The sequence below is a fragment of the Pocillopora verrucosa genome, chromosome 6, assembly GCF_036669915.1.
Source record: "Pocillopora verrucosa isolate sample1 chromosome 6, ASM3666991v2, whole genome shotgun sequence".
NCBI lineage: Eukaryota > Metazoa > Cnidaria > Anthozoa > Scleractinia > Pocilloporidae > Pocillopora > Pocillopora verrucosa.
This window is the reverse complement of record NC_089317.1, coordinates 22873287-22886576: the sequence shown is the minus strand read 5'-3', so window position 1 is coordinate 22886576 and position 13290 is coordinate 22873287. Positions and strand designations below refer to the sequence as shown.

Here is a 13290-nt window from a genome sequence, read left to right as displayed (position 1 = left end):
ATGACTAACCTGTCGTCAAGTTGCTGAGCGCTCAGTAAACCTATCTGAGACTATTAAACTACTTATTTTATGTAACAGCCCCCTACCCTCTCTCCCTTAATACAGATCTAGTTCGGTTTGGGAGTTGAAAATTCTCCCTTATTTTCAACAGGACATTGGCACGCGCGATGCCTGGTCATTGTCACGAATCACCTCAACTCAGCCATTCTTGTCGAGGGGTTTAAATATTCGAGACCGGGAGTCGTGTAGTCATGTCAGAGTTTGTTAGAGTTTGGCGAGTTATGTCATTTCGAAACAACAGTTATAAGTGATAGGCGAACAGTGCTCCATCTTTCTAGAGATTTGCCATGAATCCCGAGGGAGCCCCAGCCGGGACTCCGACGTGATGGCGACAATTTAACGGCGTGAAAACCTATACTAATGTCTCAACGAGAAATACTGTTGCACGTCACGATACTGTAGATTAATGTGAGTTTAACACTCTGACGAATCTTAGAGTACCCCAGTAAAGGTTAAGGATTCCACTGGAAATTTCTCAAGTTGTTCCCAGAAAATCTACGCTTAAACATGCCTGCCGTAAAGAGAGTGGTCACCCCAATATTGAACTGGAATTCACTAACTTGGGCTCCGTCTCGTACCACCTTAAATCTCTTAAGAAAAAGTATCCTTTAGCGCTAGTCGCTTAAAAAGTTGCACTACGTCAATATGCCTACAAAAATAACATCAACCGAAACATTGAATTAAAACATCTTGTAATAAGGATATGAAAAATTTCCAAGTGATTTGGCTAATTATGAATTAACCATGTCATTTCTATTAACTAAGTACTTATGGATCACCCTGTTTGATTTGGTGTTAGACACGGTAAAAGTTTCAATGGAAACCTTCCCGACCTTTCCCATGGCTCAACCCATACATTCCTTCATTTCATACACTAGTACCCTGAAAGTGCTACCACTTTCGGACAGAGTATTCTTAATTTGGAAGTGCCTCCCCACCCTTAGTACAGCCGACACCCAAGAGCAAGAGCTGGGAACAGTTCCTCACCAGTCTTCTCATTTGCAACACGATTAAGACAAAGGCGCAAGCATTTGAATTCTGATGTGAACGTGTTTTGCGTTTTCACACTGTTGTTCGTTCAAGTAGGTTCTCCATTTGGCATACGATGGCCACGTCTTCTGATTCTTTTGACTCAGAGGATGAATTAGACAATGAAATGTGCATCGGTGGTTATAGAGGAGACATTGTTGGAATCCGCTACTATCGTGGTACAGTGAACAACAACGAAATGGTTTCACTTGTGCGCGAACCGCGCAACCCCTATGACAGAAATGCTGTCCGAGTTGACAATGTCTATGGCATACAAGTAGGGCATATAAAGAAAGAGTTAGCTCTAGCTCTGGCTGATGTGATTGATAGCAAATTGGTTAGAGTAGAAGGGTGAGTTTGCACTGTGATCCACAGTACGCAAAATTTGACGCATCACTTCACGTCTGCAGTGCGTTTATGTTGGTGTCCACGCCACACTGTTCAAATGCCTTGTTTACAACTGATGAATATTCGTGTAGCTTTACTCGGCGATATCAAACCCTTTTTTTTGTAGGTGTTGTATGGATATTGTGAGGATCTTGCTGAGATCCGCTCAAGGAAATAAATTTTTTCAAAGCGAGACAAAATTAATTTTGTGATCGTATGTGTAGCTCATATTTATATGAAAAGCTGGGTAAAATTTCCGCACAGCCCCATACTACAATATGTATTCAGTTCTTGGATAGAGAAAACAATTACAAAAACAATACATTGCCATGGGAAAACAGATTTGTTTTACAATAGTATGGGGCTGTGCGGAAATTTTACTGAGAAGCTGATTACACGTGCATTTTGATTGGTTCTCTCTAACCCTCTACACCCTAACATCAGTGTGCATATTCTCCATACTGTTCTTTATACATTACCAAAGGTCTTAACAAAGAGAATTTGTGTAACAATCAACAGCTTTTTTTAGTTGATGATTATTTTTGTTATTCTCATGACCTTGATGTGTGATACAGGGGTACTATTGTAAGGGGAAATTAGATGCTTGTCACTGTTAGAGGTCAAGGGGGGCATAAGTGAGGTCACTATTGACACTTTTTTGCCTTTTCATCAAGAGAAATGGACAGATTCCATCTGTGCAGTTGTAGATTACAGAAAATGTCAAAAATTGGTAAGAACATCAATGACACACTCAGCTATGCCTGGTGTACCACTTTGTTGTTCTTGCTGCATTTTGATGTCATCTGTGATCTATTAGTATGCAGGGAAACATGAAATCTATTTCTTGGTTATAAAGGCTTGAATATTTGTAAGCTTTCTTACAAATAGTTTTAATTTTTGCTGCCAACAGTTATACATATATGATTTTAAAGTTAACTGATTTTTGATCCCTAAAAACTCCCTAATTTGCCAGTGTTGTTCCCTTTGGAAAAAACAACATTTATACTATGCCTTGTGACATTGCGTTTTGGGGGAAACCAGAAAATGAGCAAGAGGTTATCCGGAGAATGCGTCAGCATGGGTACATTTTGAAGACATGTAGAGAGCCAATACCACAGAGAGGTGGAGTCCCTAGACTTGACCTTCACTCATGGATAGGAACTGGTAGACCTCCTTCTATGAGAATCTCCCAGGATCAGGTGACAAATATCTTAATAAACTTTTAACAATCCTGTGATTGCTTTTGCAATTTTTCTCTTGATTGAGATTGTGATTTTGAACACAAGAGAAAGGATAAGTAATATTAAACTGGTTTTAAAAAAAATCCAGACAAAGAAAAAAAGATTGAATTGTAACATATGAATCATTCAGTGCTATTGCTTCTGCTCTTCAGCAAGTACAGGGACCCTCTTGTTTTTGTTTAAACATTTTAAGTAAGCTCTTTTAAGTTGACTTGACCTTCACTCATGGATAGGAACTGGTAGACCTCCTTCTATGAGAATCTCCCAGGATCAGGTGACAAATATCTTAATAAACTTTTAACAATCCTGTGATTGCTTTTGCAATTTTTCTCTTGATTGAGATTGTGATTTTGAACACAAGAGAAAGGATAAGTAATATTAAACTGGTTTTAAAAAAAATCCAGACAAAGAAAAAAAGATTGAATTGTAACATATGAATCATTCAGTGCTATTGCTTCTGCTCTTCAGCAAGTACAGGGACCCTCTTGTTTTTGTTTAAACATTTTAAGTAAGCTCTTTTAAGTTGAAAAAAGAGTAGAACAGCATAAAGCTCAGGTGTCAAGGGAAACCAACTTTTGTATTTGGGTGACTAATAGAATTTTGCTAATATGAAAGCTTTTAAGCGCTTGGCACTCCCAATATCTAAGACCATAGTCTTGACACATTCTGAGGTTGCTACATTTGACAACAGAGGCAAATTGCAGATTCATTTTCAGAGAAATGACCTTCAACAGAAAAATTTCATGTCAAGCTAACTTTATAAATGGACCAAAGTTTTCAAGTTCATATACAATTATATCATTCCTTTACTTGCCTTTGTATTAATATTTTAGATGTTAGTAAAAGTGTGTTCAATTTTTTTTTTAAGAATTCATAGTGTATAAGACTTAATGGTCTTTGTTGTTGTCTTGGCTTCTTCTAGATGACCAGAGAATTGGACAAGCTATTCGAAAAGCTTGGGAAAGAGGGCAAGCTGGAATCTGTGGAACCTGATGAGGTATAATAATAGGCCTTACAGTGTTTATAATATGGTAAAAACCTGTATAAAAGAACACAAGTTTTAGACTGGGGTTCAGGGGGTTCAGGCTGATTTTGTTCTTATATATATTATTAGGTTTTTTTCTGCAAAATTAGCCTGAAAATGTTCTTAAGGTGTTCTTAAAAATTGCTTCTTAAAATTAATTACTGCACAGACTACCAACAGATGAAATCAATGTGCAAACGCAATATTTTAATTAATAATGGATGGAACTAACCTTAACTGCGTTAATCAAGGCAATGTAATACATTGAAGGAGGGCTAGCAGATCTGATGTTAACCAACTTGAAACTCAGCAATATTCAGGCAAATTCAAAATGCACCAGCTCCCCTTCCCTCTTTCCAGTACTTTACCTTAGTACTGTACCCTTGTACTGTACACTAGTTGATTATCCTAATCTAACTGGCAGCCAATTTTCTTCTACAAGAACAATTTTCATTTTTCAGGTTGAATGTGTTCTTAAGTATATGTTACTTTTTAGACCAAATTTCATCCTGAGTGTTCTTAATCCACTTGTTCTCTTATGTGGGCTTTTACTGTATTACCAGTATTTTGAATTGATTTTTAATTTACGTAATGGTAAATTGAAGCTTTAGTACCAAATTTAACTTTGTTCTTCTGCCTTATTTGCTAGCACTGCAAATTATTTGATGCACACGTGTACTTAATATAACAATGAACAGAGAATGGTTTTTCCTTCAAAGCTAAACTGGGGAAATTTTTCAGGCCATAAAATCTGTGTTATTCCCGCATCAGAAGCAAGCTCTGGCTTGGATGATTGCTCGAGAGAATTGCAAAGATCTTCCACCCTTCTGGAAAGAAAGAACTGTTGGGGGCAGGAAAGAATATTTCAATACAGCCACTAACTATGCAACAGGAACACGGCCCAAATGTGTGCTTGGAGGGATTCTAGCTGATGATATGGGACTTGGGAAGACTCTGGAAGTCATTTCACTTATTGTCACAAATTTTTATGATGGAAAACCACTGGTTACTTTGGCAAATAGGAAACCCACTGTGACAAATGCATCCAAGGTGATTATGCGAATATGCCGGTCATAATATTAAGAAAATTCAGGGTTTTAGGTTATTGCAACTTTCCTTAGTTGCTACACCTGTGAACTCACTTGAAAAGTGCATTGAAAAGTTTCAAACTAAACCTATCAATAGTTTATCACCTAGCAATTTTAACACCTAAGCAATCTTTTCTGGACTTGTACTGAGTTAGTGATAATGAGTTAATTTGTGACTGGCTGCTCGAAGCAAGCAGATAGAGGCAATTGGAACTTTGGAAGAGGTGAAGAAAAACTAGATGGCCCCAAATTCAGAAATTCTGCTTCCCCTCCATTGCGACAGGAAGTCTAAAACATGGGCTATTTACATGTGTACCATCTCTTGACAGCAAAGGAAACAATTAAAAAAAGGAACAAGCCAAAGGGTAAAGGGAAAGTGGAGGAATGAAGAAGAATTTCTGAATGATGAGTATGATGAGGAAATTGTTGAGGTCATTGATAAGGATAATGGTGAAATTGCTGAAGAAGATGATAAGGATGATGATGAAGAATACTTAGTTGATGTGCCATTTAACATGGCCAGTAAAGAAGATCCGAACTTCAGTCCTGGTATAGATTCTTTGAAGAAGGCTTGTAGCTCTCAACCAATCAGGAGATCATCAAGGTGAGTACTTTCTTCATATCAACCCCTCCACTCACAAGATCTCAATAGTGATTCTCTCCACTGGCTATAAAATTCTTATGACATTAGTTCAAATAATTTAGTATAGGATCAGCTAATAATCCTCTAAGTGATATTTTCCTTCATTCTCATTACTTGTCCTGCTTGATATTGCATTGATATTGTAAAGAGAATTTCTGTCCTGGTCACTCATAGAAGTTAAACAATTAATCCTTTCAATCCCAAGATCAATCAGGATTAATACTCCTTACTGTCTGCTATACAATTCTTATGATGTTAGTTTGGAGAATTTGGTATTGGATCAGCTAATAATCCCTAATTTATACTTTCCTCTATTCACATCACTTGTGTGCTTGATATTGTATGAATGATGAAAGGAGAAATTCTGTCTTGGTCACTCATAGAAACAGTTAACCCTTTAACTCCTAAGATTTCGTTAGTAATTCTTTTTACTGTCTGCTTTACAATTCAGATGATGTTAGTTTGGAGAATTTGGAATTTGATTAACCAATAATCCCCCAATTAATATTTTTTCTTTATTCTCATTATTTGTCTGCTTGATGTCATACTGGTAGTGTTAAGGTGAAATTCTGCCTAGATCACTAGTGGAACTTACAGGGTTAATTGATTTTAGTGGCTCCTTCTTATACCTCTCACTACATTGCATAGTAATTTATTATTGTGATAATTTATTACAACGGATGTGGATTGTTGCAGATGGTCAATAGGGTGGTGGGGAATCTGGAAAGATCAGCAGTATTTTAAAACCAGTTTACTGTGAGGATGTTCATTAACTTTAGCTGTAATGTTCTTATTTCCAGCCACTTTGTGAAGATCAATTTGTCATTTGTTATTGCCAAATTTATGTTAAGTAAGTAATTTTATTAATATCAAGAACCAACAAGAGACCAGTGCGGTATGTTGAAGCTGAAGTGTCCAGTGAGGAAGAGGACAGTGATGCTCTGCAGGTTGCCCAAGATACAAGCAGTGACATAGACAAGGCTGCACCAATTCCCTCTTCAGGAAAGAAACCAAGAAAAGTTTTAAATGGAGATGAAAAGATGGAATACACTCATACCAAAGAAGATCAAACAATACCAAAAAGCAGCAGGAAAAAAACAGCCAGAAAAGATGCCAAGAAAAAGGTGAAGAGTAACAAGAAAGCAGGGAAAAAAGGTGAATGAGTCAGCAGGAAGGTTAATATTTTATGAAAATGAAACATAAACAATTACAGATAAGATTACAAATGAAAGTGAAATGGAGGTTAAACTATATGTTTTTGCTATATCAAAGGTATTTGAAATGACTTGAAGGAATTGGCTTTTAAAGGTTAATGTACTGTTACTCCTTCATAGAGACTTTAGGCCTGCCAATATTACAAGAGCTTATCAGAGAAGGTCGAAGTCTGTTGGAATTTATTTACAGTGCAAATTGCTACTGACATCATTTCCTAAACTGACTGGTGTCACTGACAAAATGAATGTATATTCATTCGTCTAATATACAAGATGAATTGACACACCAACCTCAGAGCTAGACATCGTGCATAGACATGCAGTTCCTATCGGCACCAAAAAAAAATACTTTTAAATGTCACGATGAGCTTCCATGTCATATTTGTGCTTCTGAAATATTTACACTTATTTAGTTAAACATATGCCAAGAACAGTAACTGATGTGGACCAAACTATTGCTGCAATCAACAATCCTCCCCTACCATCTCTTCCACAAGATTTGGCATCAACCTCTAAAGAGAAACCAACAGGTTTGTTTTTAAAGATGTCTACTCTCATTATGTGCTTGCAGGATAATGTATTGATATTGTGGGGAGAAGAACCAACAATACTTGTTGATAACTCTAACAGATGGTTGCACTTTTGTCAGCTTTAAGTACATGTAGCAGTGTTGTGCAGCAGTTTCCAGCAGTGTCACCTGATCCTGCTGTGGCAGGGTCAACAAAGTTGAGCAGACAAGAGACTGCAAAGATGGGACCAAGGCCAACTTTGGTTATCTGCCCATTGTCTGTGCTAAGTAACTGGCAGGTATTCATACTTTCTGTGCCTTTGCCGCTAAGGGGAAATTATGATATGCAGTGAAGCCTTTCATTATCTCAAACCACTGCAATGTAAAATAAGCTGTGATACGTGGACAAAGATGTGGCAGCTTCCCCACTTGGAATCAAAAGCTAGACCGAAATTATTTGAAACGACAGGATTGCATATTATTACTTTGGGCTTATGTTTTTCGAGAGATAATTAACTACGAAAAATATTTCAATGTTTTCTGAATCAAAGTTGGGAACCTCCCCCTTCATGAAAATCTCAGGATCCGCCTATGTTACTAAACGTTCACTAAAGATGAAGCTTAACAATTGGTGCATTGTTCTATCTTCAGTATCAGTTTGACAATCATGTACATGTGGGACTGTTGAATGTGTATACTTACTATGGCTCTGAACGCACAAAGGATCAAAACTTACTAGCTGAACAAGATGTTGTTCTAACCACCTACCAGACGTTATCTTCTGAATTCTCCAAGGTAACATATTCTTTTCAGTAGCTGCACAATTAGTGCAGTGGGATAAGAGCTTGCGCTCTCATCATCTTCCAGTTACATTTTCAGTTGTGATCCTACCCGGCCTTGTTTGAAAAAACTCGCGTATTTTCACTTCATTTCACAGAAAACGTCTGCGCTTATTGACACACTATGGCTCAGAGTTGTTCTCGACGAAGGGCATGTGATCAGGAACCCCAATGCCTTGATGTCAAAAGCAGTCCTTGCCCTGAAGAGTGAACGCCGATGGGTTATAACAGGGACGCCAATCCAGAACTCTGTGAAGGACATGTTCTCAATTATAAGCTTTCTAAAGCTGGAGCCATTCACAGACAGACAGTGGTGGAGACGAACAATGGAGAGACCGATCAGTGAAGGTGATCAGAGTGCGTTGAGGTAATGAAAAAACGCGGAACGGATGCGAGTTATGCCGAAAATAGGGTAGTGGCTTACTGATGTAGTTCCCGAAAAAATGACGTGGTACAGCAAATATCGATCATCAGGCTACTGTTTTGCGAGAGCGCAATCGGATGAAAACAACCGTTTCTCGTGTTAAAAGTTTAAAAGAAAATGGAAGCCAAATAGATCAAATCAAACCACGTAAATTTTATTTTGGTTTCTGGGAAGCTTACCTGTATACCTCGATTTCTTCTTCTCGGGGCAGTTTTCTTGACGGGTATTCAAACATTTGGCATTTGGGCACGTGTGGTTCGGATCTTATGTCGAAGAACCTACACTAAAGCAATCGTGAAAGATCAGTTAGAAACATCGTTCGCGTGCTCACTAAAAAGACCAGGGTATGGAACTCACGATGATGTGGTGTTGCCTTGAATTGTTTCCTAAATCTTGGGCATCTGCAAAAATTTTCTACCCTTTGTAAACTGCTTCTTGAAGTCTAATCAAAGACCTCTGCACAGTGTTTTAGAGCGCATCAGAACATCGGGAAATACGCAGTCGAAAATCCATATTTTCAAACTTTGTTGTTATTTGTTGAAAGCCGGTTGCAGTCACTAATGGGAAGTATTGCACTGAGGCGCACTAAAACACAACAAGTGAATGGAAAACCGCTGGTGGAACTACCGGACAGACAAGTGTTTGTGCAGCCTGTGGAGTTATCACTTGAGGAGAGAAAGCTGTACGATTCCATGGCTAGAGAGGGAAAACTTGTTATTGGCAAGTAAGTGGCTTAAAAATTGTAGACTTTTCGTGGATTACTGTTCATTTGTGAACGTGAATGAACTGTGTATCAGCACCCTACTACAAGGAGACTGGGTTAAGGTTCGAAATGATTGCGAAGGTTTGTGAGCGAATTCAGAAGAACTGTTAAAATTCCATCTCCTATAGTTATCCAGCAGCGCCAATATAATTTTGTCCCACTGGTGCTCGCAGTTGGAGTTTGACCACAGAACTGATTTCAACCGAAGTCTTTACTATTATTATGTTTTTCTAGATATTTCAAGACTGGAAATGTACTTCAGAATTATGCTGATGTTTTGGCGATTCTTATGCGGCTCAGACAGCTTTGTTGTCACCCTAAGCTTTGCGCTACAGCGCCTGCGCTGGCCTCAAAAGAAGGTAAGCACCATGATTCTCAAGTGTCCTAGAACTTGTATCATGAACTTGAACCCCCGTTTATATTACTGGCAGCATGTAGATTCTGCTAAACAGTAATCGGTTCTTGAGTAGTTATGTGCGTTACTAAGAAGCGCATGAACCATCATTGTTTTCAATGTTTACAGAAGGTCGAGGATTAAGTCTGCATACAACACTGACTCCGGTTTCTTCAAGATTAACAACTTAATCTTGAAGAGTGATTGGGATCTAATTTCTCCTTATAGTATCGCTGCTGCGTCAAACATTATGGTCATGAGAATAAGGAAGATGATCGCAAACTTAAGAAGTTCATGATTGTCAAACAAATCCTCCTTGTCAGTGCCTTAGGAAATGTCTAGGGAGCAGTCTGGAGAATAAACGTATTGATGTAAGGGTGAAAGGGTTAAGCGACTAGGAGTGTTGCTACTCCACGTGAATGAGATGCTAGTTTAATGCGGGATAACCCCCTATACCCGCCGCCGCCGCCCCCCCCCCCCCAGCATTCCGCTAGTTTCCTTCTGGTGCCCCTTCATAACCCCCGGTAGAGTTATGCCCTGCTATAGTTGCGTCTTTTCCAATCACTCTGACTTACTTGTTGCATCCTCAAGGCTGCTCCACACCAGAGGAACTCCGCCAGAAGCTGGTATCCACCCTTGTCACTCTCCTGAGCTCAGGGGCTGATGAGGAGTGTCCCGTGTGCCTGGACTCACTCTCAACCCCAGTGATAACCCACTGTGCCCATGTCTTTTGCCGGAGATGCATAGAAGATGTGATCAAGACGACAGCCGTGAACCCTCGTTGTCCTCTTTGCCGCGGTAACATTAGCCAGGATGTGTTGGTAGAAGTCCCACCGGAGACGGAGGATACAGATGAAATTGACGGGTCTGAAGAGTGGCACTCCAGTTCAAAGGTTTCATAACGCCTTTGTCATTTGCCAAGCTTGTTCGCACATGATGACGGAAGAAGGGCCATGATATATACGTTTTTCATTTTTCTCGTTTTCACGGGCCAATTCGGCCGTCTTCATAGAGCAAGTTTATCAGGATTTATTATGTGGCCAAAAGATCACACCTAAGGATTTGCTATTTTACTTTTTGCTTTTAACCATTGTTTGGACTCCCCTAAAGACCCAAGTTTTTAGTGTTTTGTGACTCCATTGCTGTATAAACAGCCGGAAAACTTCTCTCTCCTCCAAGAGGGCAAATCGTACAACAGAATTTGATTCATCTTACCCACTCTCGCAGTTTTCTACATGGTATGTGTTTGTTTCATTCAGATTGACACACTGATGTCTCTCCTGACAAAGCTCAGAAAAGAAGATCCCTCAGTGAAAAGTCTGGTCATCTCTCAGTTCACGTCCCTGCTAAACATCGTTGAGACACCACTGAAAGCAGAAGGGTTTAACTTTGTTCGATTGGATGGCAAGATGTCGCAGAAGAAAAGATCTGAAGTGATAGAATTATTTGATGACCGAGGTCCTGACTCACCTACAGTGATGCTGCTGTCGCTGAAGGCTGGAGGTGTTGGACTGAACCTGACGGCAGCTTCCAGAGTTTTCCTTCTTGACCCTGTATGTTGATCCTTTTAACTCAGGATTTGATCAGTAATTCTCCTTCTCACTGCTGTGAATTCCTTAATAATAATGATAGTAATGACAATAATCATAACAATAATCGTAATAATAATAATCATAATAATCATAATAGTAATCACAATAGTCATCATCATCATTATCATCATCATTTATATAGCACTTTTTCCATAAAAGTCCAAAAGCGCTTTACACAGTGTGCGTAGTAAAATAAAATTATAAAGCTTAAGACAAAATTTATAAGCACATCAGTAGCATAAAATTAAATGTAAAATATTGAAATACAATTAGTAGCTATAAAAAATTGTCATACGCCTGTCGAAAAAGATGCGTTTTTCAACTGTTTTTGATAAATTAGTGTAGGGAAGTTGGTGTTGTATCAAGGTAACACTACCCAGCTGATATGCGTGTCTGGTTACATTGGCTGTTTGGTGGATAAATTTTACACTAGTTTTCCGGTGTTTTATTGCATTTTTTTTTTCCACCTGAGAATTTGTGTTTTCTCTATGCCGCGCATGACATTGAAGGAACAAAACGTTTTATTGAGATACAAATGAATGTCAGTATCGATAATTCTACTTCTATCCCTGGCACTCCCTACCTACTTGAATACCTGACTAAGTTGAATTCTTATCATTGTTGTTCAGGCTTGGAATCCTGCAGCTGAGGATCAGTGTTTCGACAGATGCCACAGATTAGGACAGACCGAGGATGTTATAGTAACTAAGGTAAATGAAGAGGCTACTTTGTCGGTTGGTTATTCAGTTTGTCTTTCAGGGCAGTAAGAGAGTCTGGCTGTCTATCAGTATGACAAAAATCTAAGACGTTACTCTGATTTAGAAATCTACCACTTGCGAGATTATCTCCTGAAGATAGGAATAGCCAAAAAAAAAGTCTTTTCTTTTTTCGTTAACCCAAGCTGGAGAATGGTGAACCAAGCGAGGACATGGAGTAAAAGCGAGCTAAGTAAGCGTTGAGATGGTAGGAGACTGCCTTATCCATAGTCCGAGGCAATCATCTAGGAATTTTTAGTCCTTGAGGAAAGTAAGGGGGGGGAGGGGGTTAACAGAGTTATGGGAAGGAGAGAAAAGGCCGTATTAAATACTTTTCCTTTCACCTTCTTCCACTTGCACTCTGCGCTTTTCCGTGAGCATCTCAAATTTGTCAGCATGCTCTCTCTGCAAACTTATTTCCTCCTCCTCCTCGCCGTTGTAAAGTGTTCACCCCATTTAGCTCGGAAAACCTCTGGAGGGGGCGGATTGAAGGAACCGCTCTTCTTATCATTTGCTGGATTTTCTTCTATTCTTCCGAGCTACTTCCGATTGGCTAGAAAGACACAAAAAAGACTGCCACACAGGCTCGTGATTAAGTAGTTTCCATAATATTGTCCATGTTGTGACAAATGTAAATCCCTCTTAATAACAAACATCTAACGCACTCTCTTGTTTATGTTATGTCTTCAAGTTCGTTGTGAAAGACTCTGTGGAAGAACGTATGCTTGAGCTTCAGAAGAAAAAGAGGGAATTGATGGCAGGAGCGTTTAATACCAAATCAACTGCAGAAGATAGACGACAACAGAGAATTCGAGACGTTAGAACACTCATGGACTTTTAGACTTGACCTGTTCTTTTTAGATATTCATATCTCTGTTCTTCATTACGGCCTTACCATTACTGGTTTACACCTTTGATAAGATGAAAAATAACATGGATGAGAAGAGATATGAAAACATTTTCTCTCGTATGGCACCACACCTTAGTTATTTTGTTTTGTTGTTTAACGTCTAAGTATTCTGTAGCTTGAACTCTACCCAGGTTTGAACCGAACAGATCTGTTTTTAAATCTTCTGCTCGTTCTTGTTACATTTTAAAGGGTATGAGAAATAATATTTTGCTTCCGAGTGCCTTTTTCTGTCGGTTAGTTAATCTGACCAAAGTTCCAGTTGAATTTTAAAAAATATTATAAGTATTTTGATCGTTGTTAAAAAGTTTTGTGATCGACTAGACATGTAAAGAAATTTTTTCTGTGTTATAGAATATGATATTTTCAAAAGTGTCCAGCATCGACTTGATATGTTCTTTATTTTACCGAATTCATAGTGG

The 13290-nt window shown here is 38.8% G+C and overlaps 1 protein-coding gene across 1 annotated transcript; it reads left to right on the top strand.

Moving 5' to 3' along the window:
• The first annotated feature begins 1086 nt into the window (after window positions 1–1086).
• Window positions 1087–13264, top strand: LOC136282008 (helicase-like transcription factor). The gene is made up of 16 exons (XM_066169093.1): window positions 1087–1440; window positions 2450–2675; window positions 3640–3714; window positions 4483–4791; window positions 5159–5433; window positions 6347–6627; window positions 7100–7216; window positions 7336–7493; window positions 7846–7989; window positions 8132–8400; window positions 9002–9181; window positions 9455–9579; window positions 10206–10507; window positions 10874–11167; window positions 11836–11916; window positions 12653–13264. Exons 1-16 carry the CDS (start codon window positions 1166–1168, stop codon window positions 12800–12802), a joined length of 3261 nt encoding a protein of 1086 aa, XP_066025190.1. The 5' UTR covers window positions 1087–1165; the 3' UTR covers window positions 12803–13264.
• Window positions 13265–13290: the final 26 nt, after the last annotated feature.

What these genes read in the sequence shown, in the direction of transcription:
- LOC136282008 (XM_066169093.1), top strand. Translation starts at nt 1,166, where the DNA reads ATGGCCACGTCTTCTGATTCTTTTGACTCAGAGGATGAATTAGACAAT. An exon ending in CAAGAAAGCAGGGAAAAAAG is followed by an intron (nt 6,628 to 7,099) that starts GTGAATGAGTCA and finishes ACACTTATTTAG; the next exon opens with TTAAACATATGCCAAGAACA. An exon ending in AGGATGTTATAGTAACTAAG is followed by an intron (nt 11,917 to 12,652) that starts GTAAATGAAGAG and finishes TATGTCTTCAAG; the next exon opens with TTCGTTGTGAAAGACTCTGT.